The following is a 27164-nucleotide window of genomic DNA, read 5'->3' as shown; positions in this document are numbered from 1 at the left end:
TTAAGTCCCCTCTCCCCTCTCTTTCCCTCCCTTTTTCTACTCCCTCCCCACTTAGTTTTCCCTTCTCACTTTCCCTGTAGGGTAAGATAGAATTCAATACCCCAGTGGATCTAGATGTTCTTCTCTCTCAGAATTGGTTTCACTGAGAGTAAGGTTTAGGTATTACCTTTTAGCACTCTCCTTACCTTCTTATAATACTATTCCTCCCCTCCCATTTCCATGTGCCTCTTTGAGTGGTATAGATTATCCTATTTATCTTATTTTGTCACGTTTCTTTTGGTGTCATCTCGATTCCCCCTCCCTTTTTCTTTTTTTTTTGCATATCATCTTATACTACTTATCCCAATCTGTTCCTATGAATGATTCCTCTAATTACTAGATTTTTGAGTTACAAATAACATTTTCCCCATATATTTATATAAACAATTTGATCTCATTGAAGCCCTTAAAGAAGAAAGTTTGAAGAAAAAAAAAACATTTTCCCCTTTCCCCTCTCTTTCTTATTTACCTTTTCATGTTTCTCTTGATTTTTGTGTTTGGATATCACACTTTCCACTTATTTCTGGTCTTTTCTTTACAAATACTTGGAAATCTTCTATTTTGTTGAATGCCCATACTTTCCACTGGAAGTATATAAGCAGTTTTGATGGGTAGGTGATCCTTGGTTGAAGACACCCAATTGTCTTGCCTTTCTGAATATCATATTCCAAGCCTTGCAGTTCTTTAGTGTGGAAGCTGCCAGATCTTGTGTAATCCTGATTGTTGCTCCTTGATATCTGAATTATCTCTTTTTTGGCTTCTTATAAAATTTTCTCCTTAGCTTGGAAGTTATTGAATTTGGCAGTTACATTCCTGGGAGTTGTCTTTTGAGGATTTAGTTTAGAGGGTGTTCTATGAACTCTTTCAGTGTCTATTTTCCCCCCTTGTTCAAGAACATCAGGGCAAAGTTAAAGTAAAATAGATCTGATTAAAAGGAATAGGGAAGGTAACTAAATCCTGATAAAAGACAATATAAACAATGAGAAAATATCAGTAATAAACATGTATGCACCAAATGGGATAGAATTCAAGTTTCTAAAGGAGAAACTAGTTGAGTTGAAGGAGGAAATAGATACTAAAACTATACTAGTGGGAGGCCTCCACCTACTACTATCAAATCTAGATAAATAAAATAAAAAAAATAAGAAATAGGTAAGAGAAGTGAATGAAATCTTAGAAAAATTAGAGTTAATAGATATTTGGAGAAAAATAAATAGGGATCAAAAGGAATACACCTTCTTTTCAGCAGCACATGGTATATTCACCTAGATTGACCATGTATTAGGGCATAAAAACATTGCAAACAAGTAGAAAAGACCAGAAATAAATGCAACCTTCTCAAATCAGAATGCAATGAAAATAATAATTAGTAAGAGTACATAGAGAGGCAAATAAAAAACTAACTGGAAATTAAACAATACAATTCTCCAGAATTGGTTAGTTAAGGAACAAATCATAGAAACAATTAAAATTTCATTGAAGCAAATGACAATGATGAGACATCCTTCCAAAATCTATGGGATGTAGCCAAAGCAGTACTCAGGGGAAAATTTAGATCCTTGAGTTCATATATTAACAAATTAGAGAGGGTAGAGGTCAATGAATTGGACATGCAAGTCAAAAAACTTGAAAGTGAACAAATTAATACCCCCCAGATGAAAACTAAATTAGATATCCTAAAAATTAAGGGAGAAATTAATAAAATCGAGAGTAAAAGAACTATTGAACTAATAAATAAGACTAGAAGCTGGTATTTTGAAAAAACACAAAATAGACAAAGTACTGGTCAGTCTAATAAAAAAAAGGAAAGGAGAAAATCAAATTAACAGTATCATAGATGAAAAGGGAGACCTCACCTATATTAAAGAGGAAATTAAGGCAATCATTAAAAACTTTTGCCCAATTATATGGCAACAGATATGGTAATCTAGGTGATATGGACAAATATTTACAAAAATATAAATTGCCTAGATTAACAGAAAAAAATAGACTTCTTAAATAATCCCATATCAGAAAAAGAAATTCAACAAGCCATCAAAGAACTGCCTAAGAAAAAATCCCCAGGACCTGATGGATTCACAAATGAATTCTATCAAATATTCAAAGAACAACTAATCCCAGTACTATAAAAACTATTTGACATAATAAGCAAAGAAGGATTTCTACCAAATTCCTTTTATGATACAAAGATGGTACTGATTCTAAAGTCAGACAAATCAAAAACAGAGAAAGAAAACTATAGCCCAATCCCCTTAATGAACATAGATGCAAAAATCTTAAATAGAATATGAGCAAAAAGACTCCAGCAAGTCATCACAAGGGTTATTCATCATGATCAGGTGGGATTTATATCAGGAATGCAAGGATGGTTCAATATTAGGAAAACCATCCACATAATTGACCATATCAACAAGAAACCGACAAAAATAACATGATTATCTCAATAGATGCAGAAAAAGCCAAAACATAAAACCCATTCCTGTTTAAAATGCTAGAAAGTATAGGAATAGAAGAGTCTTTTCTAAAAACAATAAACAGTATATATCTAAAACCATCAGTCAACATTATCTGCAATGGGGATAAACTAGATGCATTCCCAATAAGATCAGGAGTGAAACAAGGATGCCCATTATCACCTCTATTATTTAACATTGTACTAGAAACACTAGCAGTAGCAATTAGAGAAGAAAAAGAAATTTAAGGTATTAAAATTGGCAATGAGGAGACCAAGCTATTACTCTTTGCAGCTGATATAATGGTCTACTTAAAGAATCCTAGAGAATCAACAAAAAATCTAGTGGAAATAATCAACAACTTTAGCAAAGTAGCAGGATAGGATACAAAATAAACCCACATAAGTCATCAGCATTTCTATAAATCTCCAACACATCTCAGCAGTAAGAATTGGAAAGAGAAATTCCATTTAAAATCATCCTAGACAATATAAAATATTTAGGAATCTATCTGCCAAGACAAAAAAAGGAACTATATGAACCCAACTACAAAACACTTTCTACACAATTAAAAGTAGATCTAAATGATTGGAAAAACATGAACTGCTCATGGGTAGGACTTGCTAACATAATAAAAATGACCATCCTACCCAAACTTATTTACTTATTTAGTGCCATGACAATCAAACTACCAAAAAATTTTTTTATTGAATTAGAAAAAACCATAACAAAGTTCACTTGGAAGAACAACCGATCAAGGATATCCAGGGAAGACATGAAAAAAAGTGCAAAGGAAGGTGGCCTTGCAGTCCCAAATCTCAAACTATACTATTAAGCAGTGGTCATCAAAATAATGTGGTACTGGCTAAGAGACAGAAAGGAGGATCAGTGGAATAGACTTGGGGTAAGTGACCTCAGCAAGACAGTCTATGATAAACCCAAAGGTCCCAGCTTTTAGGACAAAAATCCACTATTTGATCAAAACTGCTGGGAAAATTGGAAGACAGTAGGGGAGAGATTAGGTTTGGATCAACATCTCACACCCTACACCAAGATAAACTCAGAATGGGTGAATAACCTGAATATACAGAAGGAAACTATAAGTAAGTTAGGTGAACACAGAATAGTATACATGTCATATCTTTTGGAAAGGAAAGATTTTAAGACCAAGGAAGTGTTAGAAAAAATCACAAAATGTAAAATCAATAATTTTGATTACATTAAATTAAAAATTTTTGTACAGACAAAACCAATGCAACCAAAATTAGAAGGGAAGCAACAAATTGGGAAACAATCTTCATAACAAAAACATCTGACAAAGGTTTAATTACTCAAATTTACAAAGAGCTAAATCAATTGTACAAAAAATCAAGCCATTAACCAATTGATAAATGGGCAAAGGACACGAATAGGCAAATTTCAGTTAGAGAAATAAAAACAAGTAATAAGCACATGAAAAAGTGTTCTAAATCTCTTATAATCAGAGAGATGCAAATCAAAACAACTCTGAAGTATCACCTCATACCTAGCAGATTGGCTAACATGACAACAAAGGAAAGTAATGAATCCTGGAGGGGATGTGGCAAAGTTGGGACATTAATGCACTGCTGGTGGAGTTGTGAATTGATCCAACCATTCTGGAGGGCAATTTGGAACTATGCCCAAAGGACACTAAAAGACTGTCTGCCCTTTGATCCAGCTATAGCACTGCTGGGTTTGTACCCCAAAGAGATAATAAAGGAAAAGACTTGTAGAAGAATATTTATAGCTGTGCTCTTTGTGGTGGCAAAAAATTGGACAATGAGGGGTTGGCCTTCAATTGGGGAATGTCTGAACAAATTGTTGTATGTTGGTGATGGAATAATATTGTGTTCAAAGGATTAATAAAGTGGAGGAATTCCATGGGAACTTGAACGATCTCTGGGAATTGATGCAGAGTGAGAGGAGCATAACCAGGAGAACATTGTACACAGAGACTGATACACTGTGGTACAATCGAATGTAACGGACTTCTCCATTAGTGGCAGTGCAGTGATTCTGAACAACTCAGAGGGATCTATGAGAAAGAATGCTATCCATATCTAGAGGAAAAACTGTGGGAGCAGAAACACCAAAGAAAAACAATTGCTTGATTACCTGAGTTGAGGGGGATATGATTGGGAATATAGACTCTAAATGAATATCCTAATGCAAACACCAACAACATGGAAATAGGTTCTGATCAAGGACACATGTAATACCCAGTGGAATTGCTTGTTGGCTATGGGAAGGTTGCGTGGAGGAGAGGGAAGGAAAGAATATGATTCTTGTAGCTAAAGAATAATGTTCTAAATTGATGAAATAAAATTCAAATTAGAAAACAAAAACATTTATAAGCAAAACCTCAGCAAAAGATGCAATATAGATACAAATCAAATAAGAATTACTAGAAAGTTAAAACAAGATTTTATAGAATGGATAAAAATGATTAAAAAAAACAAATGAAAGTATTAGAGAAAAGATGGGGAAACAAATGAAAGCTAGGGAAGAAAGACATGAAAAGATAATTAATAGGTTGGAACAAGATTTGCAAAATTTACCAAGGAAAATAACTCTAAAAATTAAAATTGACCAATATAAACTAATGAATGGGCTGCTAGGTGGTACAGTGGATAGAGTTCTGGGCCTACAGTAAGAAAGACTCATCTCCCTGTGTTCACATTTGGTTTGAGATACTTAAAAGTTGTGTGACCCTAGGTAAGTCACTTAACTGTTTGCTTCAGTTTTCTTATCTGTACAGTGAGCTAGAGTAGGAAATGGCAAACCATTCCAATATTTTTGCCAAGAAAACCCCTAATGGCGTTATAAGGAGTCAAATGGGACTGAAAAATGACTGAACATCAAGAAAAACTAATAGTTCCTCAAGGCATCAAAAAGCAAAAAAAGAAAGAAAAAAAAAGAATGTACAGTACCTTATAGGAAAAAACAACTGATTTCAAAAACAGATTGAGGAGAGATCACTTAAAACCAATACTAAATAAATATGATATATAGCCTCATTGGCAAAGCTGTGGCACTTGTGCATAGTCAGCATTCTGGGAGCTGCTCCATTTATCCTCTTCCCAGTGCCAGAGGATATTTGTTGCATGCCATACCCATCTGTCCAGCCACTCAAAGCCAGCACTTTCTCCCTCAACTTTCTCCAGGAATACAGGGGCTCACAGACAGCTTGAATTTGCCCTCTGGGCACTAGAACTAGGAAAAGGTTCACCAACTCTGATATATAACATACCAAAGTACATGACATCTAAGTTATTAAAGGAAATATTAAATGCATTATAGAAGAAATGAGAAATGGAAAGTAAAACTATCTATCTTTAACAAAACTATAATGGTGAGGGACTTCAGTTTTCTTTTTTTAGGGGAATTTTTCTAATGAAAAAATAGAAAAGTTAGATATAATTAACCCCTGTAGAATACTGAAAGGGAATAGAAAAGACTATTCTATGATGGTACTTTCACAAAAGCTAACTCAATATTACTGTATAAAGAACTCACAAATGCAAAAAAACATAAATACTAAGTATTTCTTTTACTGACTACAATGCACTAAAAATATATTTAGCAAAGACCCTTTTATAGGATGGGAAATAATCCCATTTTAGGAAAAACAATGAAGAATCCATAAATGAACTCTCAAAGGGATTGTTCATCCATGGGGAGCACATTAGATGGGGACTTGTAATTGCTAGTTCAAACAAACAAACAAACTCTTGGTGTTTCTGTTAGAACCCTGAAAGGCAAAGAAATCAGCTGCTTTTCCCAGACAGATCCTATCATTGACAGTTGGGTTTGGAAAAAGGGGAGAGAAGGGGACAAAAAGTATGATAGAGGCTAAAGGAGAATGCCCATTAAGTTTTTCTTCCAAAACAGAATTCAGCCTAAAGAATCTAGAGGATGAATTAAGTTTATATGAATACACTCATAAATCCTATAAAGGATAACTTATTGTTCAATCAGGAGTTTGCAACTTTATCTTCTAAGGCACTGTCTGAGTAGGGTGGAGTAAATTTAAAAGTTCCCAATACATTCCTGATCAAGTACCTCCATTGTTACAATAGGGAAATAACAACCAAATCTTCTAAGGTACAGTCTGAGCAGTTTTAAGATTCACAATGGCCACTAAGAGAGAAGTCCATTATATTCGATTGCTGTACATGTTAATTCATTTGATCCTCAAAGCAATTTTGTGAGTTAAGTTGCATTATTAGACCCATTTTATAGATAAGGAAACTGAATCTGATGAAAACTCTTCTTGACTCCAGGCCCAGCACTCCATCTACTGTGCCACCAAGTTGTTTAATGTCATTTGCCATCTTCCACTTATAGAAAAAATTTAAAACTAGTTTTCATTAAATATTTAATTTCTGAAGCTTAGGTTATGTGGCATACATTTTATCCATTTTTTGAATTGCCTATATAGTCTTGGTGTTGCTGTTCCCTGGAGTTAGTTAAGTACCGATCATTGGTACAAATAAAAAGAAAATAGCAAGACTATTCAAAATGGTCTAAATAAATATTTTTAAAACTTTGAAAAGCATGTTGTATTATCTGTTACCTGTTATTGTATTCTAATCATTTAGAATGTATGGTGGGGGCAGCTGGGTAGGTCAGTGGACTGAGAGTCAGGCCTAGAGACTGGAGGTCCTGGGTTCAAATCTGGTCTCAGACACTTCCCAGCTGTGTGACCCTGGGCAAGTCACTTGGTCCCCATTGCCTAGCCCTTACCACTCTTCTGCCTTGAAACCAATATACATTATTGATTCCAAGATGGAAGGTAAGGATAAAAAAAAAAAGAATGTATGGTGTTTAGAGTCTGTGGCTTGTGTTTTACAGGTGGAAGAAATTGTCTCTAAGGTTTTCTTAGGAATGCTAAACAAAGTCTGTTCCCAGACTTTCTGATGAAACTGCAACTTAAATTGTTACTTGTCTATGGCCTTTTATCATTCCTCTGTCTTCCACCCATGTGGGATTTTGCTAAATCTCAAATAACATCAAATATTAAATTAAACAAATAATAGTTCTTAGAGTTTTTAAAGCTACCTCGATCCTTAAACGGAAAGTAAACAAAAGGATTTTGTATTAACAATTTAAACATATAAAGAACACAGAGTGGTGTATAATAAGGATTAATTTTGTGTAAAATCCTATGTTTTTAGTAAATACATAATTTTATTTAATACAATAGTCATTCTTCCAGTAGGTATTCTTTTCCTAATCCATGTAATATAACTCCCTCTTGTGGCCTTTTGATGAGTTGTAAAAACTGGAATTCGCAAAATAAAAATAGAAGTGTAATTATTAGATAAATTGAAAAATGATGATTATGGACCAGAGGAATGGATTATATAGATCAACTAGATCAGCTCTCAGCCTTAGGTAGTACCATTTCTAAGTCATTTTAGACAATTATGAAACTATTCTCTTAAAGTCCTCCAGAGTAGATTCTGTAAGTGGACAAAATAATTATTAGGTGGAACAGTGATAAATTCCAAGTTCTTAATTTATATAATTTCTCTAAGAAAAAGACTGTGAATATTATAGGCCATTTGTTCATACCTAACAAAATTTATATATAATTTAGCAAAAATATATTCTATGTCTACTATGTGTTTCCTGAAGTCCCTAAAAATCTCTTCTACCATCTGGAGTAATCCAAACTTCTTGGGTGATACTGAAACTACACTGATATAGAATTTAGTACAAAAGTGGATAGGCATGAATGAAAATGAGTACTTACGTATTATGAGGAGCAAAGAGCTAGAATTTATAGAGAGCTGGCCACAGAGCCAGAAATATCTGAATTGAAGTCCTGCCTTTGATATATGTTGGCTGTGCGACACTGGACAAATCACTTGACCTCTTCTCAGTGCTGGAAGGAACTCTTTAGGACTGTATATGTTACTCAAATGACAAATGATCAAAGGATGAGAATAGGTGTTTTTCAAAGGATGGTTCCAACTATGTGAAAACAATACTATGAATCCCTAATATTCAAGAAGTGAAAATTAAATTTTGATACCAAAGAAAAGTTGGCCAAAAAAAAAAGTAAATAATGAATATTGGAGGGCTTCTGGAAAAACAGGCACATTAATACAATATTGATGGAGTTGCTAATTGGAAAGCAATTCATATCTATGCTCCCCAAGTTACTAAATTGGGCACATCCTTTGACCAAGAGATACCACTACTAGTCTTATCTCTATATCTCAAAGAGATGAAAAAGAAAGAAAGAATTCTCTTTCTAAGATATTTATAGCAGTTTCCTCTTCTGGGAGTTCCCTCTATCAACAAAATCACAGGTGAAATTCTTATCCCTATAAGAGCATGGTCCTACATTAGTCTACACTTTTCCCTCTCAAATATATATTGTATAAAAATCTGAGTATACTTTAATTGTTATTTTTCAATGCATACATATATAATATATAGAGTTATTACATCTATCTAAAGAGAGATCTATATCTGTCAATCTCTCTAGTTCTTTTTAGCTGTCTGGCTCATATGAGGTGACCTATATTCAGTTAAATTTATTAATCATTAAATAGGCACAGGAGTTCCAACAACAAAAGTTTGAGGGGAAAACTTAGTTTGCTATGGAATTTGTTCAATACAGATTAAGTCTTTAATTAATTTCTCTTTTTCTTTAATGCTAGAAAGAACATGAAAAATAAGCCTTGTCAAAAAAAAAAAAGGTTCTCTTGAGAACATAAAGCATCTTTTCTGTGATCTGAGAAGTGATTTCCCAGATTCAGGTGGCTAGTTAGTAATCAAAGCTGGTAGATAGTAGAATCCTGACTCCTGGAAATTTAGCCTTTCTAATGTGTAGCTACTTAGGAAAAATAAAGGTGCATGTGTTCTTTGCTTCCATTACAACTAAATACAAGAACTTTTACTATAGGCAAAAAGCTCCAAAGATAATATTTGAGCTGTATAGAGCTCCTAAAGACATATTGAGATAGAAGCTGCATTTCCTCTTTTTCCACTGTAAGGAGACACAGTGTGTGCCCTCTCATATTTTTCCAGTCTTCACCACAGTCCTTCATATTCACAATCACCCTTTGGTCCAAGAAAATTTTGTGGCCAAATAACATAGAAACACAAACTAGTTCTATCTTTCTTGCTACCTTCCACTCAGAATATGAGGTAAGGGAAGGCTTTCTTCTGTCAATCTTTTTCTCTCTCATTCTGTCTCTGTCTTCATCTCTCTTTCTCTCATATTAAAGGGTATGTATGTGAGAGAGGGCTGGGGTTGGAAACATAGGCACAGAGACAAGGAGGAACAGATATAGAAAAATTGTGGCATCAAGAGAGATTTTTGACAGATTTAAAGAGACTTAGCAACTTCTTTAGAATGCTTTAATTTAGTTCAACCAATTTATTAATTACTTATTATGTGCAAGAAACGGGTTAAAGACAAAAAAACCTTTTCCTTTCAAGAGTTCACATTCCATTTCTTAGAATACATGTAAAGAACATATAAAATCAAGTATATAAACTGGAGGTTAAAATCCCTTTTCTACCTCACACCCTAAGTGCTTTGTGAACCCTAAAAGACTATTACTCCTACAATCTTAAGGATAATTGTTTTTTCAAACTAGCACCTTGATTCAAGTAAGTGTCAATTTGTAAGTAGCAAAAGAATGCTGAAAGATCAGGTTATTTGGGAAGGTGCTGGATGACATTTGGTTTTTTGGTAAGGTATTTCTCCAATCTGTCCAGATTATCACTGTCGAAATTAATTTCACTAAAGTATAGCTTTAATCATGTCACTGTTCTGCTCCTTATTGATTATGAAAGAATCAAATTGTATATATTGCTTTTATATCAGTTATTAAACCAAATGATTGCATATAATCCTTTGGGAAGGTAACTGTAACTATGATTTTAGAAAGTTAGACCTAGTAAGTAAACTGTGCATAAACATCAATTATCATAATGTATTATCCATAGTAGTAGAAAAGATAAAGGGTATATATTAGAATATTGCACCTGCCAATAAAATTAAGAGCATATGTTAGCAACTTTAGAATATTATGTGGTCAGCTTGACTTTATCCTGATTCCTGATAAAGATAAAAGAGATAATCATGGAGAGAGTCAAAGAAATTAGGAATGTATTACAAGGACAAGATAGTACTTGCTTTTTTGAAGGATTTATATTCACTATAGATTCCTTAAAGTTAATGGCCCAGGCAGGTGCCTTTGATTTATCTTTAAGTTTACTTCCAGTATCAGTAAAATAAGTATTATTTGTGGTATCAATTAGAGATGACTGAAAATTATATCCTGATTAAATTCATTCCCATATTTACTGTTATCGTAACTTTCACACTGTGATGATGAACTGTGCTTGTGCATATCTTGAATCATATATTCTAGAATTGGGACATTTTAAGGAGGCCCTGATCTGTGTGAATCCTTCTGATGTCTAAATAAGAAGTTTTAATTGATACTGAATCCCTAGAAGGACAAGGACAAATATGAGCTACCTGGCTTGAGTCTTTTATTGGAATTTATTAATTCTCACAGCAAATATTTTCTAAACTTTGGTAACAGAGTTACTTTAGTAACATTTGGTTTTGTTAATCATTTGTGATAATTGTCAAAAGCCAAGAAAACCAACTGAACATCTTTCCTATAAACTGAGTGTTATGAGATCTTCAACTTATGTGTTGCCTGGAATGGGCATCATACCCCTGGAAACTCAGGCAAACTATTATCAGGGAAATTCCTTTGCTCCCTTATACACTCTGACTCCCAACCCAAAATATCTGACCATGAGAGGATTACCCTTCTTTGATTGTCCCATTGATTTGGGATGGACAAAGAGACACACCTCATTCATCTGTCTTCCAAATCACAAGAACCACACCATGCCTTCCCGCCAACCTCTTTCCCCCCAAACCCTAGCTCCAGAGTCACTTCCTCAATGTTGTAAAAGAATATAAAACCCCTAGAATTGAGGTATTCTGGGAGCAACCCTCCAGGTTGCTCCAGTCATGCTCTTTTGCTGTCCTCCTGAGGAGTCGCTCTTCTACCCATGCTGTTCCACTTAGGAGTCAGGCTTCCACCTATGCTGCCTCTTGGTCAGATTCAACATTACTTTCCAAATTAATAAATTTCTCTTTATTTTTAAGCCAATTTTTGGAGTCTTGCATTCTGGCAAAAGGTATCCTTCCCGAATGTGAGGGGCTCACCTCTGAACTCCACAACATTGCCTATAACAAAATAAAGTTTGACCAATTCAGAATTTTGGTCCATTTTTCTTTATTTCTTTACATGACATTTGGGCCTTGCAGTCCCAGATCTCAAACTATATTATAAAGTAGCGGTCATCAAAACAATTTGGTACTGGCTAAGAGACAGAAAGGAGGATCAGTGGAATAGACTTGGGGTAAGTGACCTCAGTAAAACAGTCTATGATAAGCCCAAAGATCCCAGCTTTTGGGACAAAAATCCACCATTTGATAAAAAACTGCTGGGAAAATTGGAAGACAGTGTGGGAGAGATTAGGTTTGGATCAACATCTCACACCCTACACCAAGAAAAACTCAGAATGGGTGAATAACCTGAATATAAAGAAGGAAACTATAAGCAAATTAGGTGAACACAGAATAGTACACATGCCAGATCTTCGGGAAAGGAAAGACTTTAAAACCAAGCAAGAGCTAGAAAAAATCACAAAATGCAAAATAAATCATTTTATTACATCAAATTAAAAAAATTTTATACAAACAAAACCAATGTAACCAAAATTAGAAGGGAAGCAAGAAATTGGGAAACAATCTTCATAAAAACCTTTGACAAAAGTCTAATTACTCAAAAAAGACTAAAAAAAAGAATATTTTTGAAGGCCCCCAAAATGTGATTTTAACCTACCTCTCCAATTTTATTTGGGACCATTTGCTTTAGTAGTCAATTCCCCAACACATCCTGATCTTTCACTGCTTCTTATTCTTGTAGTTTTCCCCCTTACCCCAGCTATCACCATCTATACTAGTAGAAATTCTACTTATCCTTTAAGGCTAGCTTCAAATACCTTCCCCCAGACCTACAGCATGCATTTTCCCATTTTTATCTCTTCAGTCTGCTTTCATAGCATTTTTATCTTTCTTACATTTTACTTTGCATTATATTAATTTGTGTACATGCCTTTTATTAGATTAGAAATGTCTTGAGGGCAGAGAATTGTATCTTATTCCTCCTGGTGCTTCCTTCAGAATTTAAACCATTTACAGCAAATACAAGGAACTTTAAAAATGTTAAATATTGAATAAAAAGACCTGTAAGGAGTCAGAGGACCTATATTAAAATCCTACCTCAATGGACACTACTTGAGACATTGGTGAGTTCATTTGACCTCTGTATTTTAACTTTCTTAGCTAGCTGTTGGGGGTCAGACTAGTTGATTTGAGGTCTCTTCCAGACCTAGATCTAAGTTACTTAAGCATAGTTTCCTCAATTAGGACATTGCTTTAAATAGTCTTTAAGGTTCCTTTCAGTTCGAAATTCGAGTATCCAATGAAGGCTTAAGTATTTAAACAAACAGAAACATAGGGAAAATAACTGATTGTGTGGCCTTTGTAAGTCAGTCTCTCTGTTCTGCTTCCTCAGTCAAAAAACGGGAGGCTAAGGTACAATAGAAGATTTCAAAGTTCTCCATACCGTCTAGAAATCTGACATAGTAGTGCCCTGCTCTGCGAGGAAAGAAGGCAGGGGAGGCAAAACAAAGGAGCCTCAGCTACACTCTGCCTTGAGAGAGAATAAAGAAAATAGGAAAGACGTTGAAGTCCTTTCTACCTTCAAAATGCAACAAGAAGGGAAAATGTGAGGGGTAAGGAAGAAGTGGTATTGCTTGAAGAGAGATTGAAGACTTGCATGTAGAGAGTGGGGAGAAAATGAATTTCTTCAAACTCGAACCCCACCTCTCCTCGAATCAAACCCTTCTAGTTCGGGGAGCTCTCCTCTGCCAGGCGTTGGTCCGTCACAGCTGCAGCAGTCACCCGGACCAGCGTCTCTGGAGAACTGCTGGGAGACAGGGGTGGAGTTACCCGGGTCCCCAACCTACTGCCGAGTGCCAATCAAAAAACTGCAGAAGGAAAGTGAAACTTAAGCCCAGGCTGGTTCCGCCCCCGGGGAAGGCTTCTTCTGCGCCGTCTCGGGGGTTGGGATTGCTCTAGTTTTCTCGGCAATGGTGAGTTACCTGTTTCCTTCGTCTTTCTCCTAGTGCACTGCTCCCCTCTCTTCACCTCTGGTCTCTGTCCCTCCCCTCCTCCTTCTTTCTTAATTGGGAGCTTTTTTCTTCCTGCCTGCTGCTAACCCTAACCCTTCTCCAAAAGTTTAAAAGACGAGAGACATGGGCAAAGCTTCTTGGCATACTTTGAACGAAGCAGAAAGGTGGGAATTAAGTTGGATGAGCAAGGTGGGGGGGGAGAAAAGGGAAAAATTGCCAACAATCTCGATGGTGTATGGGCTTATATACTGGACCTATATAAAGCACAGGCCGGGACAAGATAGGTAATACACACTACCTGCCCCTTAGCTGCAACATCTGAGAACCCCTTTAAGTAATCTGGGAGCAATCCTGTTGTTAATACTCCGCAAAGTCCTTAGTCAGTATTGGAGTTAGTTCAACTCCTCTTCTGATCTCATACTGTGATTAGAACTAACGGGATCTCTAAAATAATGTTCTCTTGTTGTTAAGATGGTACACAAAAACATGGCAACCACTAGAATTCACGTCCCAGTTTTTCTTTAAGATGTCTGATTTGTCATTGCAAAACAGTGCCTCTGATTGGTGCCCCTCATCTGTGGTTTCAGAGTTTAAGTATTTCTTTATTATCTTTTCTATGGTTGGAATGGGATATCCAGGGATACTGAAAGGGACTTCACATCTGGAAAGAGCAGTGTAAATTTTGGGGAAAAAAATCACATTGGAAGACTGAGAGGGGGTCAGATCTTTCTGTAATTGGGGGAAGAATTGCAGCAGAAGCCTCAGGTAAACAAATTCTAGTAACAGGGTTCTTGAGATTCCTTGACCAAGTGCAAAAAGTAATTAAATTCAGCAAACCCATAACATGTTATTTCACTGAAGAGATTAGTTTCTAATTATGTTGTTCAGATATTAGCCTTCCCTGATAAGCCTAAGTATTTTCTTCCTTCTTTAATTTTCCTGGAACCCTTTGCCTGGGCCTCTCCTTTTACCCTTTGCTTCACTCTCCTTTTAGAGGATAACTACAGTTGAATTTAATTTCCTTGATGGCAGAGACTATTTTGTTGTTTGTTTTTTACTTTCTTTTTTTTGTGTGTGGGTTTTTTACTTTCTATCTTTATTTTGGAGATAGCCATGAAAATTCTTCCCTGAGCTGTTAAGATAATCTATTTTAACCCTCCATAAGAACGCTTTAGTGACCTTAGTTTTCCCTGCAGACTTGGTAAACTTCTAGGAAGCACTGCAGGTTTTCACCACAGGAGTCCAGATGAAGAATTACCATATACTTTTCAGTGGGTGATTCCCGATATCTACATGGTGGTGACACCTTTGTTTTATGAAACCTCAAATTTACCCTTGTACTGTGGGAACTTGCCTTTATGAAACTTCCAGACTATCTTCTCCCCAGACTGAATAGGCCATCTAGCACCCATTGAGTACTCATAGGAATGGTAGGTGTAGTCAAGTCTTAAGGACCCTTTTGTCTTCTAAGTTTCCATCATTGTATTTAGCTATTCTTTAAGCAGGCTTCTTGTAAGACCTTAAGTTCTTCAATTTGATAGAAAATTCCCATTCTTGGTATTTTCTTCAGAGATAGAGTTCCCAGAGTCCCAGAGCTTGGCTCTGTGTGGTCTGTGTATGACTCTGTGTGGCAACACAGTACTGTCTCCCTTGTCCTGATTAAAGACATGTTCTTTTCTAAATGCTTTGGAGGTTCTGTGATTTTTTAGGTTTACAGTGGGCATATGAGTCACTGCTTTCTATCTTTGGAGTCTAGAACCTGACAGCCCTTAATCTCTAGAAGTTATCGATGGTATCACTAAACAATTTTGGATACCAATCATGTAGCTAGAGGTGGTCCCTATTTTGAGGTTATTTTCAATAGTAAGATTAGTTTCATTTTCAGGGAATATCCCTTTTTAGTGTGCTGAGTTCTTGGCTTACATAACTTACAGAGAATTCAAGGAGGAGATCAAATGCCATTTGGGTGAAGCTTTTAATGTTTAAGGTTCATTATCCTATTTCTTACACAGGCAGCAATTCAGAATGTTCAGGAATCTAAAGCATATGAAAGAACAATTATAGTTTCTAATATTCCTGTTGGAAATTTTAATGATGAAGTCATGGCAGGTATGCTGAAGAATTATTTCCAAGAGGCTAATAAATTTGGAGATGTAGAAAATGTAACATATCCAACAAGAATCAAAGGAGGTGCATTTGTGACATTCCAGGAGATAAAAGGTATTTTAAAATGTACTTCTTCCAAATGAGAAAAAATGTGTTTTCAACAAAATGAAAAATAAATGTTGAAATGCTGTAGAAGATTTGGTAAGTCATTGATAACTCATCTTTTTTCATTTAATTACTTAAACTAAATCAAAGAAAATACCAGAAGAAATGTGATGCAACCTGGGAGATAGAGAACAAAAATGTTTATCCAGGGAACAGAAGATAAGTGAAGTAGGTGAAGAGACAGTAAGATAGCATCTAATTTCTCCTGATAAATGCATGCCACTAGACTCATATGAGCTACATGATAGGGTACAGAAATAATCCACTGCCAATTATCTTTAAAAATTCTTGAGGTTTGAGTGTATGACAAGCCCAACATAACTTGCAGCCTCATTTCACCTACTCTCTGCCCCACATTTCACTTCCTTCCAAACACTAAAAATGATTTTTTTTTAACCCTTACCTTCTGTCTTGGAGTACTGTGTATTGGCTCCAAGGCAGAAGAGTGGTAAGGGCTAGGCAATGGGGGTCAAGTGCCTTGCCCAGGGTCACACAGATGGGAAGTGTTTGAGGTCAGATTTGAACCTAGGACCTCCTGTTTCTAGGCCTGGCTCTCAATCCACTGAGCTACCCAGCTGTCCCCTAAAAATGATTTTCTTAAAGAGTAGACCTAATCATGTCACTTCTACTTAAACTTCAATAGGAAGTTTATAACATCTTATAACATCCTTGAGTTCAGTGACTTGTTTTTTGCCTATTTTTGTATTAACAGTGTTAATAGTACCAGGCTAGATACATACTAGGCACTTAATAAATGTTTGTTTATTGATTGATTCTTTCAATGGCTCCTTCTTGTTTCAAAGACCAAATCCAAACTCTTCTGTTTGGCACTTATAATCTTGTCACAATCAACCTTTCCAAATTTATTATACATTATTGTCCTTCATACATGCTGGTCATTTTCAGTCATTTCTGACTCTTTTTGACCCCATTTGGATTTTTATTGGAAAAAATGAAGGAGGGGATTTTCATTTCCTTCTCTATCTCATTTTACAGATAAGAACACGAAGACAACCAGGGTTAAATGGCTTTCTCATGGTCATATAACTAGTAAATGTTTGAGGCCAGATTTGAACTCAGGAAGATGATTCTTCCTGACTCCATACTGGTACTCTACCTACCTTGGTTGCCCCCACACCTAGTTACTCACATACATTCTATAGTACAGTCAAATTGGTGTTATTTTCCCTCTCCTTGTCTTTTTTTTGTCAGTTGTCCCTCATGCTTAGAATTCATTTCTTCCTTCAGTTCATGTTAGCATCCCTAGGTCCCTTCAATATTCAGGATGTGACACTTTCATGAAGCCTTTCTTCAACTCTATAGCTAGTAGTGCCCTCCACCCAAACACCTTGGATCCATTTTTTACATACATGTATATACATATATCGTCACCACTTGCAGAATATAAGTTCGTTGTGATCAAAGTCTGTTTTGTTTTTGCCTTTGTATATCACTAGACTAGCACAATAATGGGCACATAGCATATGCTTAACAAGTGTATGTTAATTAATGACAAGTCCTTTTCAATTCTGAGATCTTATGATTCTATGAATAAAAATGGTTTTTCATTTGAGATAGAAGGATACTTTAGGACTAATATGAGTTTATTCTTTAAAACAAAAATTTTCATATGAAGCATGCTTTTGGAAATTAGACTCCAAATTCTACAAAATCACCAGAAAACATAAACAATTCATTTAGATGTTTTCTTTTGATGGGAAAGTTGAAAACTGGCAAAAACATGAGAGAATCTATATACTTTTTCCTACTTAGATGTTGAGAACATCCTTAAAAAGAAGAAACACTCTCTAATAAAGGAGGGACTACTTCCGACTTGCCTTACTGTGTCTCATTTTAGTGAAAATGTGAGTATATGCTTTAGGCTAAGCATATTCCTAAAATTCCATATCCTCCAAGAATCTTTTCATAGTACGGACAAGTCTATAGTAAAACTCATTTGTTTTTCCCTTCAAATACTCCCTTCTTTCATACTTCTCTATTCCTGTCCATCCCATCATCATTGTCCAAGTCATTGAAGCTTGTAACCTTGACATCATCCTCATTTTGTCTCTTACATTCACTCCACATATAAATATGTTGTTCAGTCTCATCATTTCTACATCACAGCATCTCACAAACTTCCTTTTGTATTAATTACCTCCTATTTCTATTATTGCAGTAGTCTTTTCATTACTCTGCTTGCCTCAAATCTCTTCTCTTTAATACATTCTCTACTCAGCTTAGTAAACCTAACATGCCCTGCTCTCCTTTGGGTTCTGCAAACTCCAGTGGCTCCTTATTACTTCCAGGATCAAATATCAAATACTTTGTTTGACATTTAAAGATTTTTACAACCTTGTCCTTTCTTGTCTTTCTTATATTTTCCTTTACTTCCCTCCATATACTCTACAATGCAGTGGTACTGCCTGGTTGTTCCTTATATGTAATACATTTTTTACCATTTCTCTGCTTTTTCATTTTCTGATCCCATGTCTGGAATAGTTTTACTCCCCACTTCTACATAGTGGTTTCCCTGACTTTTTTCAAGATTCAACTCAAATCCTACCATTTTCTAGAGGCCTTTCCAGGTCCCTTCATACTCTTTCCTCTTCTTCCCTTATACTTCCCCCTTATATTATCTTCTACCACCTCCTTCTTTCTATCTTGCATGTACCCAGTTATTTGTCTATTGTCTGCCCCATTAAAATGTGAACTTCTTGAGGGCAAGGATTGTGTTTTTGCCTTTTTTTTTTAAGTAATCCGAAGCACAGTGCTTGGCATATATTTGGTTTTTTAAAAAAACTTTTACCTTCTAAATAAGAATTGATGCTAAATCAGTTTCAAGACAGAAGAGCAGTAAGGGCTAGGTAATTGAGGTTAAGTGACTTTTATAAGGTCACAAAGCTAGGAAGTGTCTGTAGCCATATTTGAACTTAGAACTTCCTATCTCCAGACCTTTTTCTCTACCCATTGATCTACCTAGCTACCACATATTAAGCACTTAATATATGCTCATTGATTGACCAACTGACAATGCACATCACCCAAATTCATTTAAGGAACAAAATTTATACATAGTATAAAATTTCAATCTTTAAAAAATTGGCTTATATTTATGAGATATCATATGTATTTTCTATTTATGTCATTTAATTAAAACATGTTGGAGAAAGAAGGATATTTTTGGCATAAGGTGATATTTTGGAAAAGTCTCAAGGATCTGGATAAAGACAAGGTAAGGGCTTTGAGCAAGAATGCCCAAAACAACAAGAAGAGAACAAGGGCCTAAAAAAGAATTGTCGAAAACAATCTTTTTTTTAAAAATTTAATTTGAATCCCTTACCTTCCATCTTGGAATCAATATTGTGTATTGGTTCCAAGGCATAAGAGTGGTAAGGGCTAGGCAATGGGGGTTAAGTGACTTGCCACAGCTGGGAAGTGTCTAAGACCAGATTTGAATCTAGGACCTCCTGTCTTTAGGCCTGGCTCTCAATCCACTGAGCTACCCAGCTGCCCCTGAAAACAGAATCTTAAAGAGCAACTTGAAATAGGCTCAGAATTTTGGCTTTGTTAAACAGTGTGATAGGAGAGTAGAAGCAGGAAGTGTAACAAGAATGTAATTTTATTATTTCAGCTGAAAGCTAATTAGAACCAAGACTAAGTTAATAGATGTAGAAGAATGAATATATATATAAAGGTACATTTTGAATATAGCTCTTTTGAATAATTTATTTTAATTTCTTTCCTTTTAAATTTTAGGTGATTTATTGTATTTGTGTTCACCTTGATTTATCCATTTTTGGAAAGGAAGTTGTACTAGAAAATCTGGTGACAGAACTTAAGGAGAAAATCCCATCCTTGGATTTCTGTCCTGTGCAACCTAATGGAATGGTCATTGTTAAAGGGTCATTTTTAGCAATCAAGAGGCTAAAGGAAGTTCTTTTGTTAATGGCAAATTCTCTTCATGGAAACAATACAAATTTTGTCAGTCTGAGAAAAAGGAAGAAAAAGAAAATCTCTCCAGTATGGAGAACACCTGTGTCATCATTTCAGCCTACAATGCCAAATACTACTGGAAAAGAATATATAATTGTCCTTGATACAAATGTATTTAATTATATGAAGTATGGTAATGAAATATATGGGAATACTTTAAAAGAATTTAACATTGAAAGTAAAGAGATAGTTAATGATGATATCACCACCTTATGCTTAAGAGGGCCTCAGACAAGTTCTCATTCTAATCATTTGGAAAAAGTAAAGGAATTAATTGAGGAATTTTCATACTCTCTTTCCCTTGAGCTTCGAAAAGAGACATTATCTTTAGATGGAAAAGATGTGGAAAAGAAGCAACACATTAGATTGGCATGTCAAGTGTTAGAGCCTCAGTTTCCCCAGATTCTGGTAAAATATCATTCTAAGCATATTGACATCATAGGGAATTCTACTGATACCTATCAATTTAAAAAACTTGTCATGAAATCTGTAGGGGAAAAAAAAGTAACTTCACCAAGTACAATGCTACTAGATAAAATGTCCAAGGACTCTCAAACCTTTCCCCACAACCAATAATTTCTTAGGAAAAGATAGATTTAAATCTATCCTTTAGAACATTTAGAAGATCATTGTTATACTTCCATCAATATCATAAACATATAGAAAAATATGGATTAGTTCCAAATAGAATGCCAACACAAATCATGCTAGATTGACACAACACATTTTTTTTTTAAACCCTTACCTTTCGTCTTGGAGTCAATACTGTATATTGGCTCCAAGGCAGAAGAGTGGTAAGGGCTAGGCAATGGGGGTCAAGTGCCTTGCCCAGGGTCACACAGCTGGGAAGTGTCTGAGGTCAGATTTGAACCTAGGACCTCCCGTCTCTAGGACTGGCTCTCAACACACTTAGCTACCCAGCTGCCCCCAACACAACACATTTTAAAGTCAGATAATCATCAATAAGTATCCACTTGGTAAGATTGCTTGATTTTTGAATATTCTCTGCAATTGTGAGCATACTATTCCTTTGGTTTTCTCCTTAAGATTTCTTTCCCAGAGACCCATCCTTATGACAAAGGGAAAAAGCAGAGAACAGAAAAACAAAATCAGTAAAACTAGTCAATATTGAAAAAAACTATGACATTTAATTCAATGTTCCAGACACACAACACCCTACCATCTTAGCTCTTTTCTTTAAAGGAAGGATTGGTGAGATTTCTTCTTTGATTCATCATTATAATTTCACAACATTCAGTTTTGATAGTTTTATAATTGTTATTTCTATTTACATTGTTGTTTTCTTTGTGTATGTTGTTTTTCTGGCTATTTATTTCACTTTGTATCAATTCATGTAAGTTTAATAGTTCTCTATAATTAATAAGATCATAATTTCTGATAGCACACTAGCATTCCATCATAGCAGGGGTCCCTTATCTGCAATTTCATTTTTTGCAGCTTTTGCAGTTTCAGCTATCTATGGTCAACTGAAAGTGTTGGAAGTTGGAACACAGGAAATCCACTTGCAATAGTGGTCTGTCCCTAGTGATGTTCTTTTCTGTTTCCACTTTCACTTTTTTTAGGACTTTGTGTGTGTGTGTGTGTGTGTGTGTGTGTGTGTGTGTGTGTAGGTCATGGAGACCTGAGGGGCAGGAGTTGGGAGAGAAAGTTGGGTCAGTAGGTATTTGCTATGGATGCTGGGGTCGGTCCTATTGTGTGTGTGTTTGTGTTCTACAATTTGTTTATTCATTTTGTAAATGCTGAGCATCTACTTTGTTTCCATTTCTTTGTTACAATAAAAAAGTGTTGTTAGAGATATTTTGGTGTATATGGTGTCTTCCTTTATGTCAATGACTATCCAAAAAATCTTAAGTAATAAATGGTATTCTTCTGGTTGCTGTATAGAACTTGACAGAAAAGGCAAGTGCTTTTATTTTCCTTTTTTAAATAAAATTGTTAAAGATAATGAGTTTGAAAGAGAAAGATTATAGAGAAGACATTTTTCATTAATGAACCTTGTCTTGCCTCTAGGACATTATATAGACTCCTATTTGGTTTGTGAAGCTTTCCATCTTACTTTGTAGCCCTTTTTCCCTTTCCCTTACATCTCTCATACTCTTGTGGTCCAGCAATGACACTAGCCTTATTGTTCTTTGAATAAGACACTCCCATCTCCCAACTTTAGACATTTTCATAGGCTTTCCCCATGCCTGTAAGTCTCTTGCTCCTCACATCGACCTTCTAGCTTCTAGTGCCTTCCTTCAAGTTTCAGCTGAAGTCTCAGTGTTTGCAAGAAGCTCTTTCCAGGCTCCTTTACTGCTAGTCCCTCTATTGCTTTTCTCCAATTTATCTCATATATATTGTTTGCACTGTAGTAGATATTGCTACTAGGGAAATTATGGTAATAGGGAAATGTTAGAGCAGTAACACCAGGAAGCAAGCTAGGAGAAAGACTGGATCTTGGGCCCCTCTCCCTACATTCCTTACTGTTCCCTTTCATCGGTCTTGAAATGTTTTTCTCAGAGATGGTCAGCTTGAAGATTTTTCTTAATAACTAAATTCCACAATCAAATCTTTTAACTAAGAGGTCTTTTATTCTTTTGGGTAGAGGAGGTAGGGAGAGGGGAGGGGATGAGAGGAAAATAGGTCTACCTAAATTTTCTAGGTTATCCCTGTTGATTGAAGATTTCAAGATGTATTCAAATTCAGGAAACAAAGTTATCTTTCAGGGAGATGTTGACAGAAAATGCTCACAGGTTTCTTCTGGGCTAAAACCCAAAAGTCTCCTCAGCACACAGTCTTATGGATAAGCAATGACTATAGAGAGTTTATCTTCCACCTTCCAACAGCCAAAGAAGGAAGAAAGCTGGACTTTCCTAACTGCTTCCTTCAAAATTCCATTGGAACACAATCTCTTCTTGCCTTCCAATGATTGGCATTTTAAGAGTTCTGAGCTTCTTGCTTTTTATGCAAACCCATTTTGTATTGCCATATCTTCTTTTACAGCACCTAATTGTACATAGTCTCTCCCCAGTAGATTGTAGCTCCTAGGGAGGAGGGCCTATCTTTTATATTTAAAAAAAATCTCCAATGTATAATAAATGCATAGTGCCTGTAATAGTTACTTATTAAATCCTTGTTCGCTGATTAACTGGTCTGTTTCTAGAGCTTAAAGAGAATTAATAAACAGTGAAAGAAGACAGGCATATTAATAAACTATTGGGGGAGTTGTACACTGTTCCACCCATTTTGTAAAATTTCAAATCATGTTCCAAAAGGCACTAAATTAGGCATAACTTTTCATCTAGTCATACAATTACTAGGCTTATATCCTAAAAAAATCAAAGAAGGAAAGGGCTCAATTTTATAAAAATATCTGTAACAGCCTCTTTGTAGAGGCAAGGAACTAGAAACTAAGAAACCCATCTATTGGGGGATGACTTAAAGAATAGGCATGTAGGTGAATAATACTATGTCAAGGACAGAAGGGAAGGGTTGTGTAAAAAATAGACTCAAATACAGGACTACAATCCCCACAAGCCCTTGCTCCACTTCCCCAAGATGCTTTGTAATCTCATGGGAATTTTGAGGTGGGCCAAGATTGAGAAAGGATTTAAGCTGGTTGTCAAAGGGTTTTGGGTCTCTCTCTTTTGGACTTCCTTTTTGGAGCAGATGCATCTCTTCCGTGATGTGTGGTTATCTGGCCTAGGCATGTGTTTTTTCTTATTCTGTATTTTCTTTAATCTTTAACCTTTAGTAAACCTCTAAAAAATATAATACTCCTTGCAGAGAGAAACTAATTTCTACCTGCCTCAGTCTCCCTAAATTTTAACTGTTACAGATGGTGACCACTAGATTGAATGAGAACTTCTCAAATTTTTTAGCTTAGATAATGATTTTTTTAAAGCCACATTTCTCCAAGATGCTCTTTAGAAAACCATCTTGATCAGCTCCTGCCTGCGTCCCTCTCCGGCTCCTGCTTCTGCTCCTGGCCTCTCACCTGGTGCCTCAGCTCCCGGCCCTGTTTGTCTGCGCTCCAGCTCCCAGCCCTATCCACCCCGGTGGTTTGTCTCTCACCCATCTGGCCTCCGACCAATCTTTGGTTATTTTGATAATCTCTGGTTATTTTGCCTGCCTCTACCACGAGGTAAGGCCCATTCTAGTAGCTGAAGTGAAATACATTTTATAACTCCCAACCTTCCCACGTGTGAATGGAAGTTGGGCAGTAAATCTCAGTGCATTTGTACCCCTAAAAAGCCTCCAAGAAAAAGGAGCACCCCTTTATTTATACTCTTCAGCTCACTACTTTACTTGCACCAGAATGATATATAGATTTCTTGATTATGTTCTAAACCCAAGATGAGTTTTACTTTGTTTAAAAAATGTTTTATTCACCAAGGTTGAAAGATTGCTATGTTTGTAAAAATTGTGACAAATGTCCATCAATTCATAGGTTTTAAAAATGCCATACAGCAACTTATGTGAAATGTGAAAGTGTGTTTGTTTGCTATTGTAATTGATTGGGCTATTGAGAATTTTGGGGATATTGATAACTACATATTTGTACTACTGTATTTTTAAAGATGAAAAATTATTAACCTTGTTCAATTCATTTGCCTTCTACTCACAGTGATCATGGCCAGATATTAAGAGGAAATGGATCTCATTTTTGGTGAGAAAGCCTTGCATTTTATATTTTCTTAGCTGACACAGAGTGTCAATGATTATAAGCTATATTTTTGAATTTTTTTAAAGCTCTTTTATTATTATATTTTTCTTGCATGTGCAACATACTTTTCAGTTTTTTTTATTTTTTTCTCTCTTTTTTATATTTGAAGCACATGTCACCAGTATTAAGATTTTCTTTAACCTTTTGATTTTTCAGTACTACAAGTTTGAAATACATTTGCTAATGCATGCCCTAAAAAGCTTGTGACTATAAAAATGATACCACTAATTATTTAAATAAATTATGGGACTTTGCTTAATGATTCTGTCTGATTCCAGGACAAGATATACACACAAGAGCCATTGCACAGAGCCAAAGAAAAGCCAATATAGGATGGATCGATGCACTTCTAGGCCAATACAAAGGTCTTGAACCTAGTGTGAAGACTCGAGGTTACTGTTTATCATTTCTAGACATAGGCTTTCCTTGTGTCCACACTCACTCTGAAAATACTCACAGACAAGTATCCCCGAATCTTTGGCTCATATAATCTGGTCTCCTTTTCTGCCTTTCATAGTGTAGTACCTTTCTGTAGTCCTGACTACTGACTGGGTAAATGCATCATTGCTTAGATCATTTTAATTGGGCCCTGATTCAAGGACCTGTTATAGATTTATTTTTCTTTTTACTTGGAATTTTTACACATAAGACTTTGATAGTCTATATTTTCATGCAGAGTTTTTTCTTTGAATTTTTCTGATGTCTTTTTAATATCTCTTGCCAATTGATTCATATACCTCATACCTCAGCCATGCATCCCTAAGTGAGCCTGTATTTGTCAATCACCCTCTTAACAGGGGGAATGTAAAAAAATATTATTATTTTAAATTTCAAAGTTTAAATTCCTTTTGAGAAGAATTTTAGGTAAAGAAGATGCTACTTCTCTGAATCCAGAACTGAACTGTTGGAGAAGCCACCATGAAGAAGCCTCCAGACCACAAGTTGCACAAAATTGAACTTTGGGTGTGGTTGATTGAACATTTATTTGTATGTATACTTTTATGCCAAAGGGGACTGCCCCCTAACTGGCTTTCTGTCAATGCGTCCAGCAATTATTGTTTTTTTTCCTCTTATCCTCTAATTATTGTAATCTTTAAATTGATTATGTTTTTATGATCCTTTGGGGAAGGACTTCTTCCCAGAGGATCAAACGGGGGAATGTAAAAAATAGACTCGAATACAGGACTACAATCCCCACAAGCCCTTGCTCCACTTCCCCAAGATGCTTTGTAATCTCATGGGAATTCTGAGGTGGGCCGAGATTGAGGAAGGATTTAAGCTGGTGTCAAAGGGTTTTGGGTCTCTCTCTCTCTTTTGGACTTCCGTTTTGGAGCAGATGCGTCTTTTCCGTCTCTTCCATGATGTGAGGTTATCTGGCCTAGGCCTCTGGCCTAGGCACATGTTTTTTCTTATTCTGTATTTTCTTTAATCTTTAACCTTTAATAAACCTCTAAAAAATATAATACTCCTTTCAGAGAGAAACTAATTTCTACCTGCCTCAGTCTCCCTAAATTTTAACTGTTATAGTTGAGAGAAACCTGGAAAGAATTGTATGAACTGATGCAGAGTTGTGATTAGAACTTAGAAAAACAATTTATACAACAACAACATTGCAATACAATACAATAACATTATATATGAACAACTTTGAAAGTCTTAAAAACTTTGATCAATGCAATAATTAACCAGTCCAGATGAACTATACTCTCCACCTCTATATTAGATTGCTCAGCTCTATCACTGTGTACCACTGGGCATCTGGTGGCATCTGTGTGATAATACATTTGGTGAAGGTGTGACAGTGTATGCCTTCTTTATAAAATTGTCCAGTGCACTAAGATCCTGTACAAATCTCCAGCATTGTGTCCTGTCTGTGTTCAACTTGTTTTTTTTTTAATAGCCAAAATTGGGCTATTAAATTCAGACACTGTAGATCTTAAAATGCCTTGTTCTAGTAAGCTGTTGATAATTGGTGTTATGCCTTCTATAGCTTCTCTGCTTAATTTGTATTGAGATATGTTAGGAGGTACACCATCCCTTACTTCTATCTTTACTGCTGCAACTGATTTAATTCTACCCACATCATTCTGATGTTTAGCAAAAACCCTTTGTGGAATGTTGTTTGGTATCTCATACAACGATGTTAAAGGTTGAATTTGTTCAGGCTTTTCCTTCAATTGCTCCAAATATAGCAATGGGTAATGTTTTAAAGAATGCTTGGGTAAATGCAGGTATATATTCCCTGAATGTTCACATTGCAGGGTTGCCCTGATCTTACATAAAAAATCACATCCTAAAAGGTTATCTTGACATTCAGGAATTAATAGGGATGTATGATCAATGGTGAGAGGACCTAGTTTAACCATTGTGCTTTTGAGCTCTGGGACTTATATTTCTCCTGT

General features: G+C 35.7%; 1 protein-coding gene across 1 annotated transcript; it reads left to right on the top strand.

Annotated features, from left to right (window-relative positions):
* Window positions 1–13606: 13606 nt before the first annotated feature.
* On the top strand, window positions 13607–21851 carry RBM43 (RNA binding motif protein 43). Its single transcript, XM_007494153.3, has 4 exons — window positions 13607–13727; window positions 15779–15986; window positions 17811–17902; window positions 19797–21851. The coding sequence occupies exons 1-4, from the start codon at window positions 13725–13727 to the stop codon at window positions 20607–20609; spliced, it is 1116 nt and encodes a 371-aa protein (XP_007494215.1). The 5' UTR covers window positions 13607–13724; the 3' UTR covers window positions 20610–21851.
* The last annotated feature ends 5313 nt before the right edge of the window (window positions 21852–27164 follow it).

Source organism: Monodelphis domestica, chromosome 4 (genome assembly GCF_027887165.1).
Source record: "Monodelphis domestica isolate mMonDom1 chromosome 4, mMonDom1.pri, whole genome shotgun sequence".
Lineage (NCBI taxonomy): Eukaryota > Metazoa > Chordata > Mammalia > Didelphimorphia > Didelphidae > Monodelphis > Monodelphis domestica.
Note: the sequence above shows the minus strand (reverse complement) of the source record. Positions and strands in the feature narration are given on the sequence as shown.